The sequence below is a fragment of the Patagioenas fasciata genome, chromosome 2 (assembly GCF_037038585.1).
Source record: "Patagioenas fasciata isolate bPatFas1 chromosome 2, bPatFas1.hap1, whole genome shotgun sequence".
Classification (NCBI taxonomy): Eukaryota; Metazoa; Chordata; class Aves; order Columbiformes; family Columbidae; genus Patagioenas; species Patagioenas fasciata.
The window spans coordinates 51,140,663-51,160,103 of NC_092521.1; the positions used below are offsets into that span (position 1 = coordinate 51,140,663).

General features: G+C 39.7%; 1 protein-coding gene across 9 annotated transcripts in view; it reads right to left on the reverse strand.

Moving 5' to 3' along the window:
- The window catches only part of GREB1L (GREB1 like retinoic acid receptor coactivator), a 142,116-nt gene that overhangs the window by 74,387 nt on the left and 48,288 nt on the right, over window positions 1–19,441 (reverse strand). For 8 of the 9 annotated variants that reach the window (XR_011737454.1, XM_071804202.1, XM_071804203.1 and 5 more), the window contains exons 2-3: window positions 5,245–5,348; window positions 485–510 (exon numbers count right to left, since the gene is read on the reverse strand). Coding sequence is in view for 7 of the 9 variants with exons in the window: in XM_071804200.1 (XP_071660301.1) it covers window positions 485–510; window positions 5,245–5,348 (130 nt within the window). In the remaining 2 variants the exon portion in view is untranslated. The remainder of the gene's footprint in view (window positions 1–484; window positions 511–5,244; window positions 5,349–19,441) is intronic. The other variant, XM_071804204.1, reaches the window with a different exon arrangement.

Below are 19,441 nucleotides of genomic sequence, written 5' to 3' on the forward strand. Positions count from 1 at the left end.
AATATTTAATAGAAAAGCAAAATAAATATTCATTACTGAGATACAGAAAACAGAAGCTAAAATGTAATCCATTCTGATACATCTCAACATCAGATTGTACAGTACAAGCATTAAAGAGAAAATAAAAATCATCCTAGGTATTTACATCTGCAGTAAAAGTGTTTTTCCACATGCTCTTTATTTTTTCTTTTTTTTTTTTTCCTAACTTTTCTCACGTGAAAGTACTACTAAATAAGGGAGACAATTTTTTATTGCCAAGCAATATAGATTAATAGCTATTCATCTTGCAGAGCCATTACTTGTTCTGAAAATTCTTAATTCTAACAACATGTACTAATTGACGCTACTAAAAAAATATCTTTCTGAGTAATAGGCATAATGGTAATACAGATTACATTGGCTCTTAAAGCTTTCCAAACAGAGATGACCCAACTCTTCAGGAACATCCACGCAGTATTTTCATTTTCCAGAGTATTCATCTTACCTGCTGCATGTTCTGGTTTGTGACAGCTGTAACAGATAGAAAATGAAGCATTGGAGTAGAACTTTGTAAACTTCAATCTTTCTTTTGCTGTAAGCAATATTTTATTGGCCCCTGAAGCTGGCAGAGTTGGAGATACAGTGTAGCAGTTCTTCAAGCATGCAACCTGAACCTAATTTCAGGGTTACCAACTTGAAAAAGAGATGGTCTCTGCAGCCAGAGCAGGTCTGTGACACCGTTCAAAGGAGAACACCCTGCACCCAAGAGCCTCACAAGCGGCATTTCCCACATTTCCTTCATCTGTGAAGTGTGTAACCCTGCCAAAAGCACCATTGAGTTTTATTCCTTTCCTTCTCCGGGAAGATGATTAAGCAAATCCCTAACACAGACTTCTAGATCAAAAAGTAAAATTAAATCAAGGAGTAATATAGTCTTAAGCAATCAACTTGCTTTTGCTAAGACACTGGGATAGAAGATGACTAGGTAGGTTGTTGGTTCTTCACCTCCTCCAAAAAATGACTCTTTTCCTCCCTAGAGTCCAGTTTGAACACAAAGCAAGTCTGAAAAAGAGTTCTCCTTGTTTTTAAGAGGCTTGGAAACCATCATCCCTAAAAAGGAACCACCAAAGGTGCAAACAAAGCTCCTCTTCTTTTGCAGAGGTTGTATCAAAATGTTCACCAAGTCTACTCAGAGCATGTTCCTGCGCAGCTCTTCTGAAAATACCATTTTCAAATACGTCAAAATGATCACATTTTTGCTCATCTGAACTCAGAATATGTTTTAGAGAAGAACAAGTAAATCTTTTCTATTCTGAAGCTCCTATGTAGTCTCTAGATAGAGAAGCATATCTAACATCATTCATCTGCAGTCATTTTTTAGCTTGTGATGCAGAGACAAAACCCAACCAACTCAACAAAAACCACAATAACAAAGCCAGCTGCTTTCATGGCCATTTCTATGCAAAAAGCAATGCAGTGAACAGACACAAAACACGGCATACATTAAATCTATAACAATCAGAACCTGCAATGAACGTCAAGCCTAATTCCATTTGGACAATTTTTGTGACTTCTGTGCTGCTGGGAAAGAGTCTCTAAATTGCCCATATAATTGCTATTTAAAAAAAAAAAAAAAGAAATATTGTATTGAATTTTAGTGGAACTGAACTTCGAAGTTCAGAGTGCTTTGTAGAGTTCTTCCTTTCACACAACATGTGTTTGTCATGTGTCAAAGCTGACTCTACTTTCTCCCCTCCCCAGAATACCACAAATTCTTCTGTAAAATAAACAAAGGTCTGTCCAGAACCTCTGAAATTACCAGAGGCAACCTCTGTTTGAGATCAAAGATGCACATCACTACTGGGCCTTCTGCAACATCCCACATTTCAGTTAAGATGAAATTTGCAACAAATGCGCAATCGACAGAACAAAACATTAACATCACATCCAGGGATATATCTAAAAAGAGCAGCTTTGACATTCAAGCCACCTTCTCTAGATATTTAGGATTCCAAATAGATATTTGTGGGATACATGTCTACAGATGGCATTTTTATAATGCCGTTTGGGTCTGGCAAAAAAACCCCTTTATCTTTACTTAAAACAGAAATGCAAGAATTCTAAATTACATATTATTAACATTTAAGAGGAGAAAAAAAACAATTTTCTGTTTCTAATACCTGTATTTATTCTGTGATACAACTCATCGCCCACTATGACAAATTGTGCATGGGGTCTTATGCCTTGGAAGAAGAAAAAATGATAATAAAATACATTATTTGCTGGAGACATTAGATGTGCTTCTCTACTTTTTCTCCCCAAAGGAAAAGTCTCAATGGTGTTTACAGGTTGGACCTAATTTACCTGCAACATAAACATGCAGCAGAGGCAATCTTGATTCCCAAAGCTGCTATTATGGTTTAGTGAGTCAATAACGCAAAGAATTCACAGGTTCTGTGCATTCTTGAAGGCATGCACATAAAACTTCCAGTAAATACTGACACTCAGGAAAACTGTGCTCATGGTATTTTTCTGTGACTGTTGCCACAGTACAATATAAATGCTATGTATAACATTCTCTCTGTGGGCTACAATCAACTTGAAAAAAACAACCACCTGATAAATAAACACTTTATCTATAAAGAACAATTTTCTCCAGTAGATGAGAAAAAAATCTTAATAATTCATATACTTCCATTTTACACACTTCGAGTAATTAAATTCTAGGGCTACAAACAAAATTTTGCATTATAGCTCAAATATGTATTTCTCTATGCAGTTTTATTACACAGTTTATTTTATATAGCCCTTAATTCCATATAAATATGTGTAAAATGTTATATTCATTGTTTATAGGGATATATTTGAAAAGAGATTCAGACAACTCATTGAATTCCTGCAACAAAAGCCAGTCCTATCTCATTGATAAATAAATCACCTTAATGCTTTCTTCATTTGTTATTGCCTTATTGCAAAAGCATGAAGCTGAAGCCTAGAAAGTCAAAGTTAAGACCTGACCTTCCATCCCTGTCCTATCTGGCCGCTCCCTTGTGTGCCCCTCAAACACACATGCTATCGTTTCCTGATGAGTTTAGAAGGGGTTATCAGGAGAATTTCAAGACATGTGTCAGTTTTGTAGCAACCTGAATGCTATACAAACATCTTCTGTGTTTAATAGGCCATTTGTATTTCAGTAGGTTTATCCATTCCCAACTTTATTTGTTTAAAGGTGCCTTAACCTTGACATAAATCAATGCTACGCATCTGAATAGAGTACTTCTAAAGAGTTTAAAAATTAAGCTCTTTGGAGAGCTGTATTTTGCAAGCATGCTTCTTTCAAAAAAAAAAAAAAATTACCTGTCAACTTCTTTGATCTTTTATTTCCCTTTGAAAATTATGCAGTTTATTCTTTTACACTCTTCTTATGGTATTCTTTTAAAGATCACGATGAAACACCAGGTTAGTCACTATAAAAATGCCACCACCACTGGCTCCCGAGTCTCTTTTTCTTCCTAGTTCAACAATGAGTGTTTGTGTAAGACAGTAGGGCCAAAGAGTCGGAGGCCCCGGGTTGTGTCTTGAAGCAAACCCCCCCTTCCAAAGGAAAACAAAAAGCACTGAACCCTTTCTGCCACATGCCTGGTCCTTCCCCCACCACCTCTCTGGTGAAGACCGCCATTATTACATTTCCTTTCGGGTTATTTACAAGGTCTTGGCTCTGACATTGATTTCTTATCTGTTTCTATGACAAATGTTAAGTGTTAATAAGCTGTCGCTTTAAAGAAAGATAATGCTAAACAAATTATAGGAATTAATTGCTCAAAAACTATTACTTTTTTTGGTCATCATTGAAACAAGAACAGCAAAAATTGCTGAAGACCAGAAAACCAACTCTTAAAAAAAAAAAAAAGAAAACTAATAAGCGTTAGCAGATTAAAAGGAGTTTTAGTTTAAACTAGGCAGTGTCTTGATAATCTAAAGCTAATTTGTCAAGTTTTTTACTTTTTACTTTTTCAAATATTTTGCTCATGGTATAAATTTCAGGATCAAAGGTGAAAGTTCAGAAACCTTTTCAGGTACAGAATCATTAAAATGATAAACATTTGGGATCCCAAAGTACACTTCTACTCTAACTGTCCTTTCAGCCCCGCATTGACTGCACTATAATAGCTGCCAGCGTTGGGTAAGGATTAGCCTTTCATTGAGACAAAAGCAAGCATTCCTTAGCTAAATCAGCACTTTTTGCCATCAGACTCATAAAACCTTTTCACAACACAGATTTTCAAGAGAATCCTTTAGGGTTTTAGGATGCTGCTCCTTTTACTGAGTAACAAAATACACCCCGGGGTGTCTCATTGACCGCACTCAGCTGTCCTTTGACCTCCCCAATTGTTTGGCCTAACTTCAGGGCCACAGAATCGGCCTTCCCCTCCCCATCAAAAAGGCTAATGTTGCTTCTTCCTAGCACCTGGCCAAGCAAAATCCTAGAGGTTCCCCCACTTCTTCCACACTCCTGCCGTCTTCCAGATGTTGCTGAGCACAATGCTCCTGCAGACAGGTTTTGGGGACCCGCCAGTGGCGCTGAGAAACGGGGCTGTGGCCATGACCCCCTGGCTCTGCTCCGCGCTGCCCTTGCCCCAGGGATAAAACAGGTCATAAAGCAGGAATAGCCTTCTGGGCACGCTGGCTATTTAAATGCAGCAAGAAACTATGCGAGCCTAATATTGTATCCTGAGACGAGCCTCCCCCCTTGAAGAAGTCAGGAGAAAAAAAAAAAACTGTAAGAATTTCATTTGGAAGCACAAAGCTATCCCCATCACTACAAAGATCTGCATTCTTCTTCCCATTTGTTTGAAACACTTTGAGAGAACAAACAAACAAACAAACAAACGTCCACCCTCCAAGCGCATAAACCATATATTTAGCTAGTTGCTTAGGTATTTGCAGTGCTTCTAAGTAAAACAGCAGAAGAAAACTGTTACCACTTCAAAAGAACTGCCATTAAATAATGATGTTGACCTCATTGTGGAGATATAAGAAAGAAATAGAGGCACAAATCAGCCCTCTTTGATGAAGGCTGTTTAATTATATGAACTAGATTTCAAGATTTCTTGAGAACTTATGAGGCTGTACCTGCCCAAAGCAAAAATAAAATTGTTATTTACAGTCCACACTGTTCCTAAAATGCAGTCAATGGAAATGAAAGCACAGATGCTGAGCACAAACATACCATCTATTGTCTATTAGGAAAGCCAAGTACAGTACCTTCGCAGATTCCTTTTAGCCTATCTGAAATGCAGTCATGATTAAAGGATGCAGCTAAGAGTTCATGAAGTCTTGCTGCAAAGTTGTTTAAAACTCCTGAACACCTGAAAAACAAGAAGGGAGGAAAAAAATAAGAATGGCTCATGCCAACATACAGTTTATAACAAGCCAACAAAACCTGCCTATCTAAAGCCTGGTCTAGGGTGAAAACTGAACTGGGGTGAGGAAAAGAAGACTGAGCACTTAAAAAAGCATCTGTTTTTTCACAGGTATACTTGGGTGAAGCTGTATGGCTGCTTCTCTGCATTCTGCCACATGTAAAGTACAAGTTTCTCACAGAATCTGTACATTTTTGGCACTGATAGCGCTATCTGAAGTACTAGGAACTTAGCACATCAATATGAGAAAATGAACTGTCACAGAAACATATAAAATAGATTATAATGTAGAAGTAATTATTTTACTATTGGTTTAAAAAGAAACAAATTAAATGGGTGAGCAGTTATTTACACTAAACTGGAGATTAATGTTCAAAATAAAGTCAGAATTAGCTGGTTGCTGTCATATCTGGCATCCCCTGAAGGTATTTAAGTGAAAACATTTCTAACAGGAATTGCAATTTATAAAAGAGAATACACCTGAAATACCTCAAAGAATGGCAACAATGGTAGAGTGGGCAGCATGCAAAAGAGTAACTCCTAAAATACCTACAGCTGTACAAAGCAGTAATTAATACCAGGAAAAGCTTTAAATTAAGTGATCATTGATTGGACTTCGACAAGACTGTCTTAGGCACACAAGCTGGTTTGGTTTCTCAATAGAAGTGGACAATATTTTTCCCAAAAGATTTAAAGGAATTTTCCATGGTGCTCACAAACAGGATTTTAGGCTTAAAGCTGGGACCATAGCCTTAGGCCTGCTGTCAAAACCTGAGCGAACATGACTCTTTCAGGTGTATACCTAGAATTCAGAACCCAGGATTTAAAATTAAGATCAACATAGCTTTAAGCTTCCTCCCCTTCCTCCTGTTTTTAAAACTCAGCCTATTTAAGAGAACAGCTGTAACCCTCACCTCTCGCTCAGGAGGAGTTTTGGGTAGGACTGTTGTGTTCCAAGGAAAGACACAAAACAACTCTACTGCCAGGGACAGCCAGAGCCACCCTGCCCAGCGCATCCCCACCATGCTATGAGTGAACCCTTGGCAGGTGGCCAGCAAGGTCAGCAGACAGCTCCCCACAAACTGTAGGGCTGTGCAGAGCCTCCAGTGATTGCAGAATGTCAGTAATCCAATTCCAACAGCTCCTGCCTCTGAAATTGCTATTTTTCGGACACGTGCTGAACATTTCACCTGCTAATAATGACATTTTTGTATTTTCTTCTAATTACACTCAAAGCTAAGACCTTTGGCCCTAGGCCACAGACCTCTATTCAGGCTGCACACATTCTCTTAAACGCCCTGATCCTTTGTTGTCACTCTCGGTCTTTCATCTATTATTTACATCCATTGAGAAGAGAGATACTCTACCATTTGTGAAGCTTTAAAGCTTCTAATCATCTTAATTTCTTCGCCTTTCAACCAGTGCTTCCCCTCATGGACCAATGCCAATAGTGTGACAAAATAATTTTTCAAGCCAAGATCCTCCTAGACCCTTCCCAAACCTTGACACACACACACTGGGCTGTAAGGTCCTTAGCTGCTGCTTTTGCACACACAGACCTTTGCTCAGGGGGGCGGGGGAGATGGATTTGCTTGCCAGTGGCTTGGGGGGGGTTTCTGGGGGATTTTTACACCATTTTCTTTCTGTTAAAACGTCTAACTCAATTAGTTCAGCTAAATCAGAGATACTGTAGTGAAGCTTCCCTCTTTTAAAAGCGTCAAGTACCCTCTGAAATACAAACAGCTACGAATTTTAAGTTTACTGTTTCTTTTCCAAAAGCCATACTGCTGATAAGCTGGTTTGGTTTTATACTGTTACGTGCCCTCTCAGTACTGACAGATACTCACACAATATTTAAGACACACAAAATATCAGTAACCCTTTTTCTGGTTATTTGCACCATTATTTTATCTTAACCTTACAACACAACGTGACAAAAATACAATTTCTTCATCTGACCTTCAGACCATCTCCTCCTGATCCTCTCTTATTTGCAAATGAAGGAGGAAACAAATCAGTGGCATTGTTGTCAAGGAGCAGAAGATCTCTTCAGAATTCATCAGTCAGCAGTCTTTGTTTCCAAGACCTGTGGGATCTGCTAACACATGATCCATCTTGGCTCTTTCTTCCACTACCGCCTGGCTTACTTTTGATTTCTAACAGTGCTTCCTTGTTGTTCGGCCCCTCTCAAGACCCCCAACCCCCTTGTCTTATTTTCACCATTTGCTTCAACCAGCAGTTCACTTGAGACTCATCCATCTTACAATGCCTGAAGTGACAGATGCTCTTAGGAATGACCATACTGCCAAGTGAACAAAAGATAACATCACCTCTAGGAACTCAGGGAGAAATACAACTTCAACCCTAAGACAGGGTTATCCTGACGGACACAGCACCATAAACCTCTCTCAAGTGGTGGGAGGAAAAAAAAAAAGAAAACAAAACAATTGAGGAGAAAAGGAATCTGACACAAAGGCCAAAAAGAGTATTCTTTCTGTTGTAGTTGTAGTTAATGGTGTTGATGACCTTTTTTTTTCCTAACACTCCATGGAAGAATTTTGTAGAGTTTACCTGTGATAAAATCAAGAAGCACAAAGAGAGTGGAGAAATTTCACACAAAAACTGTCTCAAGATCCCTACAGACTTGACGGGAGGAAGAAGGCACTTTGGAACAGTTTCAGCAGCATGTCACACAAGTCCTTCGCCAAAACACAAACATCACCTTGTTAAAATCTACACATCCTACAGACCAGCTGTTGCTCAGTTAAATTCTCCAGGAATTCAGAATCATCATGCAAGCCAGTGTCCTTGACAAATGCATACTGGAACTGGAGTAAGATTACTTTAATGTTGTGGCTGCTTGATAAATCTGCAATTTGCAAGTAACAACCCCCCCAGTGTTTTGACATTTGAGCACACACCATTTAGAAAAAAAAAAAAAAAAATTAAATTAGAATGACAGATTTTCCAGCCAACATCCACATCCCCATCTACAGAACGATGCCTGTTTCTAAATGAAGACCTGCGCTCTGTGACTAACAAGACTGAAGCAAAAAGTGCTGACTTGAAATATGCCCCAAATTCTCTATCCAGTTGGTGGAACAGGATTTAGCAAAGTGACAGGAGTCCTGGGTGGTGCTAGAAATCTCTTACTTAACAAAGGAAAAGTCAATATTACCATCTCTCAGTGACATATTCACAAAAGTGATGCCACAAATGCGGGGAATCTCCTCTCCACAATGAGATGCAAAGAATTCCCTTTTCTCTCAGCAAAGCTTTAAACAGCATCACACATTCAGTTTTCAAACACTACAGGAAAAAAAACCATTACAGCACATGAGATTGACAACATGTGAGTTTAATTAACATAAAAACTAGAATTGTAAAACAGAGACCAAGATAGGGGGCCTATTAACCAAACATCTTCCGTGCAGTGTAAAGTCAGGGAAAAATCACAATATGCACTTCTTTAGCCTTATTTATTAATTTTATTTAGCCATATTTACTAATTTGTGATGAGTTATGAATTGAGGTTTCTATCCTGATCGGGAATCTTTCTATTGCACTCTCATAGCACGGCCAACATCAAACCACCAGACTGTAAATACAGAAGTAAGGCATAAATACACCATTTTTTAATATAGGTGATTTTCCAGTACCATTTTGGACATCCAGTATATGGAAATTAAACTAACAACCACTCAGGTTTGGTCCTTCCTAAAGCAGATCCCACCTCTGGACCCCACACCACGTTTAGAGTTCCTCTTACATTCTGAGCCACCAAATGACCTGGTACTTCAATCTTTGATAAAATCCCATTCAATTAGGGAAAACACACATAGGAAACTCTACAGAAGATAATTACTGGTACAGGACTGAGAGTTGCATTCAAGACTTTCCACCTCACATTCCAGCCTTCTCAGTCCACATGGACTCTCAGTCCTGTACCAGTAATTATCTTCAGTGTCACCATGTCCAGGATAATTCTCTGAAGTTCCTTCCAACCTAATCAAATCAAAGAAGCAAATAACAAAGTCGGCAGTTCACATCCTCCCAGGGAAAAAATCTTGAAAATATATAACACTTTCATCTGAAATACTTGGAAGATCTTGGAATCAGATACGGACCAAGAAGTAGTAAACCGTGTCCTGCCTTATAAAATCTATACTCTGCACTTAAATGGGCTTCTTATCATACAGACAGTTCTTACATGTTGTATCTCCAAATATTTATCACAGTAGAGAGAAGTGTTTATAGTTAATATGCAATCCATCTTCTGCATGCTGCTGCTTTTAAACAAGACAAAGAGTGAGGTAAAAGGTCAAAACTACTAGAAAGAGTGCTGAATAAAAACTCTGACATTACAAGCATTTTGATAGAAGAGACAAGGTATAAAATAGGTTCTTGGAGCCAAACTCCATACGCAGCAGGGCAGACCAAGGGTACTGATCCAACCAGTTGTGAACAGTAACACAACTGGTAGCATTGATGTGTTTAGTAACACCAGGCTGCTTTGAAAATCTCTCATTTAATGAGAACAACATTTTTTCAATCAAAGCTGAACATTTTCACATGCACACATGTAAAATTAGTTCTCATACTATCGCAATTTTAACATGGCATAACTGAACTATTGTCATTACACTTGCAGGTAACTTCTGTCATTCCTATGAAGTTATTGACACTGAAACATGACCTTGAAATGACAGCTCCATTAATGCAAGTCTTACTGGGAAAGGTTTCAAAAAGCCCCGATTAAATTAACTACTTTTAGACACAATAGGATCAATATGTATGCAGAGAATGTACACTCCCATGGCAAGTTCTGCTTGCTTGATTGATCAAAAACAAACAAAAAAAATCCTGTGGCCTTCCAGATCTCAGCTGGTGCCAGAAATCCACATAGAGGAAAAAAAAAAAAGATCCATCTAAATGAAACACTGAAAAGGTTTACCCTTCACCAGTCTATTTGCACTTCAAAAACTCTTTAAGTCCTTCAGCTAAACCCCAGGGTTGAACCATTTCAAAAATGAGAGGGGGATGGCCATGATTTATCTTCCTTCTGTGCTCTGGACAGAGCTGTAAAATCTGCCTGCTGGTGCCCGTGAGTGTTACAGGCTCATTTTCAGTAACCTTGGATATTTACCATTTTTAGAGATAACTCTGCCCGATTCCTCACCATCGTTTATCTCCTTCAATTGGACTCAAGTACAATTTCTAAAGCAAAAATTTGATTTCTGCTTCCTGTATCCAAGCTGATGAAGCTGAGTCAGCAAAATGGCCAAGCATCCGAAATCCTCATTTCAAATAAAAATACAGAGGACCTTATGCATACGTGCAAGTACCAGCTGTTGCCTCAGTGAATTTGTGTTGAGGGAACATTTGTTTAAATGATGTAATTTAAACCTACCCCTTATATTGACTAGTATCAAACACACTTTTAGCAATAAGTCCAAAATAATTTTCCCTTTGTAAATAATCAATTGTTAGCTTGTGCAGGATGCATTTTTCAGTCCTCTGCACTTCAAGATACATTACCAAAAGAAGGAAAACGGAGATTTCATGGGTCACAAACTTCTGGGTTACAAGGACCTTCCATGCTGCTGTCAGCCTAGTAAAACTCAATCAATATACTCTTGCTTTATATGTCCACTGTTAAAAACCCTGCACCTGAATTTCTACATGATTTTTCTGTAGCAGAAGCACCAACTCAACAACATTACTGACATTCTTTGAAGATAAATTAATACTCCAGTATTCAGTTAACATGTTAAAAATACAAACACATGCACATACAAATTAAACATATGCCTCCTCCAGACATCACAGATAAATCCTACAGCTTTAACACTGTAGAATGGCACAAAGTGAGGGCACTGAAACATGCCTGTGTACTTCAGTTCTTCTAAAGCTTGCTCCTACTCTTAAGACCCAACCCTATACACCACATATCAGTGATACAATTCTTATCAATCTAAATGCTTCAGACTTTCATAAACAGACTTGTTCTAGAGGTAAATAATAATAAAATGAAATTCAATATTATCTATTTTTTGCATGGAAAAGGTCCATTTATTTCCAAAGTCCTTTTCAGGTTTTTGTTTTATCACCAATTCAGTACATTCCTTTCTAAAACAACAGAAACAGATAAAGAACATTTCATGAAGAGATAAAAATACGGAGAACCTGTCGCTGTAGGTTGAGTCTTAATTAGACTAGTTCGAAGCTTTAAAAACATTGACATTGTGCTTGGTTTTGTGCAAGCCAAATACTGGCCCTAACAAAACTGCAGGGTTAATCTGAAAAAAAGAACACGCTAATCAGTCTATTAGCCCTCACTCAAATCCATAAAGACACTTAAATAAGAGGTTGTGGATATAAGAAGGAATGGCATCTTACTCAGTATCTGACATTCTCCCCAACTTAACTCCTCAGAGTCTGAAATTCTCCTCTGCTTTTCAAAAAAAAAAAGAGTACAGGATGTTTTCAACATATATTCTCTTTTGATTATATATATCCTTTTTGTACTAAAAAAACCCTTTGCTTTTGCAAAATCTGTAATGCAGTATTCACTTGACTATGTCCTCCACTGGCTTAAAATTACAAGACTGCATTCACGGTGGTTTTAAACTTGCATCTACTTCTGTATGCCTGCAAAATTTTACTATTCCAGCTGCAGCCTCATTAGCAAAACACTTCAACTTCTTTATGTCTGCCAACACTGGTTATTTTAATAGAAAGAACTTTCCCAAAGGAAGGCAGAGGTTTGCCTCTTCTTACCACATCCAGTAGTACCATGGCCAAATTTTGTGTGTTATTTATTGTAATAAATAAGTTTTAAGTATTTGTGTAACCATCTATTTTCAAATTATGAGAAAACCCCGAATGCACATTCTGATCTAATGGATTTGCTACTTCTATTTCAAACCAAAATGAACATCAGCACAGCCAGGTAAAGTGACTTTAGGAACTGAAGTCAGAGCAGAGCAAAATTCCACAAAACCACAAACAGATTTAAAAAAAAAAAAAAGCTGGAAAAACAAAACCAAACCAAGAAATACCCTGTGGATTCATTAGCAACCAGGGTGGCAGGCCTTCCTCTAATTCCCTTATAAAAGCCCATGACTACCTGCAGAGCCTGGGAGTGCAAATCACATTAGTGGAGCCACCAGATGACCAAAGAAAGCACTGGAGGCCTGGTGAAACCGGTAAACAAAAGGCAGCATTCCAGCTGAATGCCGCTGCTAGAGTCAGCATTGTAAGATGCTTGGATCTGATAACCCAAAAAGCAGATTAGCTGCAGGCAACAAAAAAGTAAAATGAGAAACAAAGGGGTCATTTTGACACATGAAGAAATCATTTCTATTAAGCCATCTTGAGTTTACTGTGTAGTTACAAAAACTGCTCCTACTTGAAGTGACATTTGAAGCAATGAAGCTGTGACCGTGAGACGACTTGAACAAGGTCCTGAAATAACGCATTCCTGAACGCAATGTAATTTAAAAAGGCAAAACGGCCTCTTTGCCTTTGAATCTTTGAGACTTTTTAAAGGCTTAATAATGATTTTTAAATCTGTTAACACAGATTTCAGTTCAAAGACTTAACACCTATTGCTAGCCTTGACAAACAGAAGATTCATTAGTTTTATCCGTATTTAAAAGTCTCCTGAAGAAAACGCACAGACCGCAAATATTCTGATGTAATTACATGAGAAAGTTGCTTTCTCTCCCTGGTCCTCATCTCCTTGCATGTGTGTTTCATTCCCTCACTCTCACCAGATGAAAGAGTTGCACTGTATTCCTTACCTGAAGCTTAAGAAAGGATTTTTATGCTGAAACAGGTCTGGGGCATACGGTAATCGTGAGGACCAAACTGCAAAATTGAGATACAGAAGTCCATAGGAATACGTAGGCACTAGGGAAAGAAAGGTCAAAACTTTCCGGGCTAAAACTGGAAAATTTCCCACAATTTTGTCTTATACAATAAAGAATTCTACATGCTCAAAGCCAAAACAGGTCTTTTTCTTTCTTCACAAGACAGTAAACTGCCCTGCTATGAAATATGCATAGGCTAGAAGAAATTTCTGAGGAACGCTGTGGCACACGGAGAATGTTTCAGCTTGCTGGCTGTGCTCTGTGCATCTCCCGTTGCTAGCACAAAGTACAGAAACCTGACACACGATGAGGAAACAGGGCTTCCTTTAACACAACAGCATTCCTTACCTGTCTTCTTTTTTTATGTACACGTATAGCAACTAAACCTGTTAACTTCAGTAGGGATGGGACTTAACAAGCATATGCATCCACAGCTAACTGATTCTTCTCAGTGACGAGTGCAGAGAAAATAATACTCCCAGAAAAACAGCTCAGCCAAGCCTAAGAGGGACAGCATAAAAACCCAACCTACGGCTGTGTCCGGATACAAATACACGGTATGCATTGACATGGAGGTCCTGCTATCAAGGCTCAGTGAAAGGCTCACCATAAAAAACTTCTGCAAATGCATTCTGCTAGCTGGTGACTTTGCAAAAATCCAGAGGCACTAAACATATCTGAAAGGGATAATGCAGACATGTAGTTATACAACGTGCACATCCTCCAAGGAGATCCGACATCAGGAGAAACACAGCTTGGAGAAGGTTGAGGGGGGACCTCATCACAGGCTACACCTTCTGCAAGGGGGTGAGCAGAGGAGGAGGTGCTGATCTCTGCTCTCTGGTGACGAGAGATGGGACACAAGCAAATGGAGTGAAGCTGCATCAGAGGAAGTTCAGACTGGACATTAGGAAAAGATTCTTCACTGAGAGGGTGGCTGATCAGTGGAGCAGGCTCCCCAGAGAAATGGTCACAGCACCACGCCTGTCAGAGTTCAAGAAGTGTCTGGACAATGCTCTTAGTCATATGGTTTAGCTTCAGGTGGTCCTGTGAAGTGCAGGGAGCTGGACTCGATGATCCTTACGGGTCCCTTCCAACTTGAGGTATTCTATGTTTGTATTTATAGCCATCAGCCAGTCTGAATATGAAGATGGATGCAGCCAATAATCAAATAATGACATGATCCACTTCAATGCAACTGGCCTTTATACTGCAGAGAGCAAACAACATGATTTTCGCTTGGTAGTCATAGATGTTAGTGGCTAGACATTACCATTAGTGATTTTTCACAGCATCTTTCTAATAAAAATGTCATGTCAGAGCACTCTAGCCAAAAGGGTGAGCTGATCAGAATATTAAAAAAATCTTCAGATGTTTAATCCAAGCAGACCCCATATTTCAGTTACAAGGGGCTTTTCCAAGCAAGGGTATTTCAAGTTGTATTGCTCTGGGTTCTCTCATCACTAAAATATTCCAGCAAAACAGAAACCCTGTCAGGACTTGCTGCTTAACTGCTGTTGTTTGTGCAGAAGGACATAGTGTGGCCAGACCTTCCTAAAAATGCTAATGTGAAAAGCCTTTATCTCTTTGAGGAATTCTAGTTATTTTTACATAAGGACAAGTACCTGACTTACAAGTCTTCCCTCAGCTGGGATTGCCATGGACCCAGTTCTGGGCAGCTGAACACCTGGGAGATGGAGCAAACTGGTTTCATGTTCCTAAGGTCACTCAGCAGATCTGGCAGAAGGTCCCTGGAACAGAGACCCCCTCATACACTGGAAAATTGGTGGGCTTCTTATACACCTGATAGGAGAACCGCAAACAGATTAGGGTATCTTCACTAACGCTGATCTACATCCTCCGTGATTGCAGTTCAGGTCTATATACATCCTCTCTCACATTAAAACTGCTTTTGTTGAAAAGGCCCCCAAATAAGGACTCACACTATGCCCACAGATCTCCCTAGTCATTCACCTGAGCAAAATTTTGGGCCACAAATAGCAGACGTGAGAATAGTTATCTCAGCAGAGTAGAAACCATCCATGCAGAAATTATTCCTAATGCAGACACTGCATGGCGTGCTAAAAGTTCAGGAGCATTTCTAGAAGTGGATATTGAAGCATTTTACTTCAAGGTTGGTGGAGAAACCAAACTGGTCTTCTAATAGTTAAAAGAAATCTAATGTAGGCAAAGGACCACGTAAAAGACACAGGACTGAGAAAGAAGAATATTTAGGTTTCACAAGGACAAGATAGTCATTAGTACTTTTGATCAGTTCTTCTCAATCTCCAGTGCTCAGGCATGCAGAGGAAGCAAGAGGGGAAAAAAAAAGAAAATCAGTCAAGGAAAGAAAAGGCCTTTCAAAAATAAGAATTTTGTAGAAAAGTAAATAGAAAGAGAACACCTTGTCCTCTCTTGCACACACTGAAATGTAGAGGATATCTCATAAAGACACGAGTAAGGAAAATATTTTTCTACTCTTGAAGTACAGGGGTAGGCAAAAGTTGAAAACAGTGATAAGAAGCTCTCTCTGCTTGTGGTTACAATCCTGAGAGAGTCTGGTAAAGGTGGGTTAAGGAGGATAACAGCATTTTCTTCTCCTGACATCATAACCAACTTACAGTGAACTCATCTTGACAGAGACAACTTTCCTATAAACTAATACAGGCCTCTGTTCTTGTCAAGGCTTCTTTAGAAACTACTGCAAAATGCATAAACTGAAAAACCCACACAGAGCGATCCTAGAAAACACATTCATATTCCCAGCTGTTAATTATAACATAACAATCAGGAGTGCATACAAAGACATATATTAAAATAACGTAATCCTTTCTACACATCTATTAAGTCTGACGGGCTCTGACATTGAAGTCCCCCATCCACCCGCCTCTTCTTCCCAGGCAACAGTCTCCATTGCTGTTAAATGTATTGATTTTCAAGGCCATACCCATACATTGGTCTATAAAGAGAACAACACACTTTGATAGAGTAGGAACCTTTCCACAAAATTCAAAAGCAAGACGATCTTTTGTTCCCCACTTAAGTCTATTCTTATTGCACAGAGAGTTTCAGAGAAGGGGTTCTGTAAAAGCTAAGTGGGGAGAAAAAATACTGGCTTCACCGCCTGTCACCCTTGAAATCCCTAATACGACAATAAGCAGTACTTTCCTACCATATGCTACATGCTTCTGGTGCCTTCCAGAAAGCCTTTTTATCTGATGCAGGGAACAGACTCTTGCTGCAGATGTGAATGCAGAGGACTGAAAGTACTGCACAAATGAGAGGCAGAGTTGGGGAAAATGAGTGCTTGAGTATAGAAAGAAACAGGACATCAATTCTCAGAGATGCTATCTTCACTTCAGTGCTTCTGTTCCACCTCCTCCTCCCACGCTTGCTCTCTGTCCCTCACCAGTTTCCGACCATACCAGCTCTTTTCCTTGATGCCTGCTAGTGAAGGAAGGAACCTTTACTAAGATAATCTTTCCTCTGTTGGTGAAGTATGCCTTTGCCTTAAGAGTATGGTTTGGTTTACCCTGGTCTAAAAACTCATCTAAAAACACAGCAACTTTTTCTTCCAGCCTTTTCACAGAATCACAGAGCATCAGGGATTGGAAGGGACCTCAAAAGATCATCTAGTCCAACCCCCCTGCCGGAGCAGGAACACCTGGATGAGGTTACACAGGAAGGCGTCCAGGTGGGTTTTGAATGTCTCCAGAGAAGGAGACTCCACAACCCCACTGGGCAGCCTGTTCTGCTTCCCCAGGTATCAATCCGGATCCCATCTAATGACAGGGGTTGAGATATCACAGAAACTCAGAAATCAACAGAAAGATGAAAATTACAGTGTAGGAAGAATAAACAGTCATTAAAAAAAAAAAAAAAAAAAGGCAGGGTCCAGCAGGATAACAATTCCAGATAAGATTTAAATAAATATACGTGGGAGGTAGCAGGAAAGGCATTTAGTTCCTCACGCTCAGACGCACACAGGTAATGACCTCTGGCTCTGGCTCTCCCAAAGCTAACAATGTTGGTTATTGCACTCCTCCAGCGTGATCTGGAAAGGATCCAGCGCACGACTGATTACATTTCATCCACAGTTAGTTTAACCTTTGAAACATGACAGTCAGTGGCAGGGAACAGGCCAGCACGTAAGGTCAGCTCAGCCTTGTTGGTCCCAGCATTCTCCCAGTGTTTGCACAGAAAACAACCCGGTGATCAGGGGTTTCTCCCGCCCCGTAAATACAAGAGACCCAACAGGGACAGCACCGAAATGCTGCTTGTATTGCATGATGCTATTCACAGCCGTTCATCTGCCAAAACAGAAAAATACTGGTTCTCCTTTTCCAAAAAAAAACCCAAGAAATAGTATTACAAGAAAACAGTCGAATTTAGGAAGGCAGAGATAGGCAGAGATGCGACTGTTTGATCTAACGTCAGGCATCAGGCAAATGTTGCACATTATTCCTCCAACAATATAGAAAGAAAAAAAAAAATGAAGAGAAAATAAGTACGCTCCGAAATAACAGTGAAACAACTGGGTCAGCAAGTGTAACAAGAACACTTTGTGCTAAAAGGAAGACTAAAAAAAATTCCTGTTAAGTCTCCCATTTTTCTTGAGTTCGCTTCCTTTCCAGAACAGCCTCTTTTGAAGCTCACATTTTATCTGTTGTATGTCCAATTTTAAAATGAAAAAACAGCATCTTCAATTACCCCGTATTTCTACAGAAAAATACAGGACTTGGCAAGATTGGATATTTTATCTCTTTCTAAGTATTATTTTTAAGTTTCAACAAAATCCTTAAGTCACAGGAAAACATATGCAAAAGGAGAGCAATAAAGATATTCCTGGCCTCAAAAAGGTTCTAGTTGGTTATTTAGGAGTTATCACATTTTCCTTCTGGGTAGACTGAGAGCATTTTGAAGTTATTAAAATGGAAAAACCCACAATTTTCCTTAGGAACTGCCGCCTTCTAACATAATAGCAGCGATAAGAATTCTTTCTAGTGATGCTTAACTAGCCCTTGGAGCATGTGCACTTGGGTTTTTCATTATTTGGGTGTTTGTGTGGATGGCTCAGGGAGCCCAGGCTTTTCAAGAGCCAGTAAGAGGTGAAAAAAAGGTCACTTCAGCAGAATTCATCTCCTCTTAAATTCTCAGAGAAATGCTGCTAAAACGCGGCAACATCAAACCTTTCAACTCCTCCTCTCGCTATTAGCACTTCCAAAGGTTCCTTCGGTTAGAATACAACAATATCTTTAGTTATACCCCATCACCTTTTTCTTCCTCCTCTAAAAGGAATTTTATCTCACATGCTGGCAGCAGTTCTGTGAAGAGCAGGAGCTGGACTAGACCTCCAGACGCCCCTTTCCAACCAGCACTTCAGCGCTGCCATCAGCAATCCACTTGCCCACAAGCCACATCTGCTGCTGCTCTGGAGGGAAGGTCTCCCCTCGCTTCTGCAAGTCCCTGCCATTATGCACAAGCTCTCAACCTTGCCTCTGGATTTGCCTGAAGGCAAAGTCAGGGTCCTTTAAAGCAGGCTAAAAAGGATGTGGGCTTGCATGAAGAAACCACATTCATCTAGGTTTACTGTGAAGAAGTAACATTAATTCTTTACAGTAGAAAGAGGACGCTGCTTTCAAAACTAACAAGCACACCAACAAACAAAAAAAGCTTTTGAAAAATCCAGAGTTTTCTCACTCTGAACTCATTTACTCACAACTCATCACACCTCCCCACCCCTCTTAGGGCTCTAAAATGGTCAAACACCTGTACCTGTATGTATGTAAAGCACAACAGAACCTTCTTAACGCTTTGAGTTACCTTGGAGCTGGCAGTATACAGAATCATTGAATGTCCCGAGTCGGAAGGGACCCACAAGGATCATCGAGTCCAACTCCTGTTCCCGCATATGACAACCCCACAGTTCACACCATGTGTCTGAGGGCATTGTCCAGTCTCTTGTTGAACACTGACAGGCTTGGGGCTGTGACACCTTCCTGGGGAGCCTGTTCCAGTGCTCCACCACCCTCTGGGTGAAGAACCGTTTCCTAATGTCCAACCTGAACCTCCCCTAGCACAGATGCTACCCTGACTTACAGACTGGATCCTTCCCAAAGCATCCACAAGAGCCGACACGGTGCACCATGGAATAGAGTCACTCTC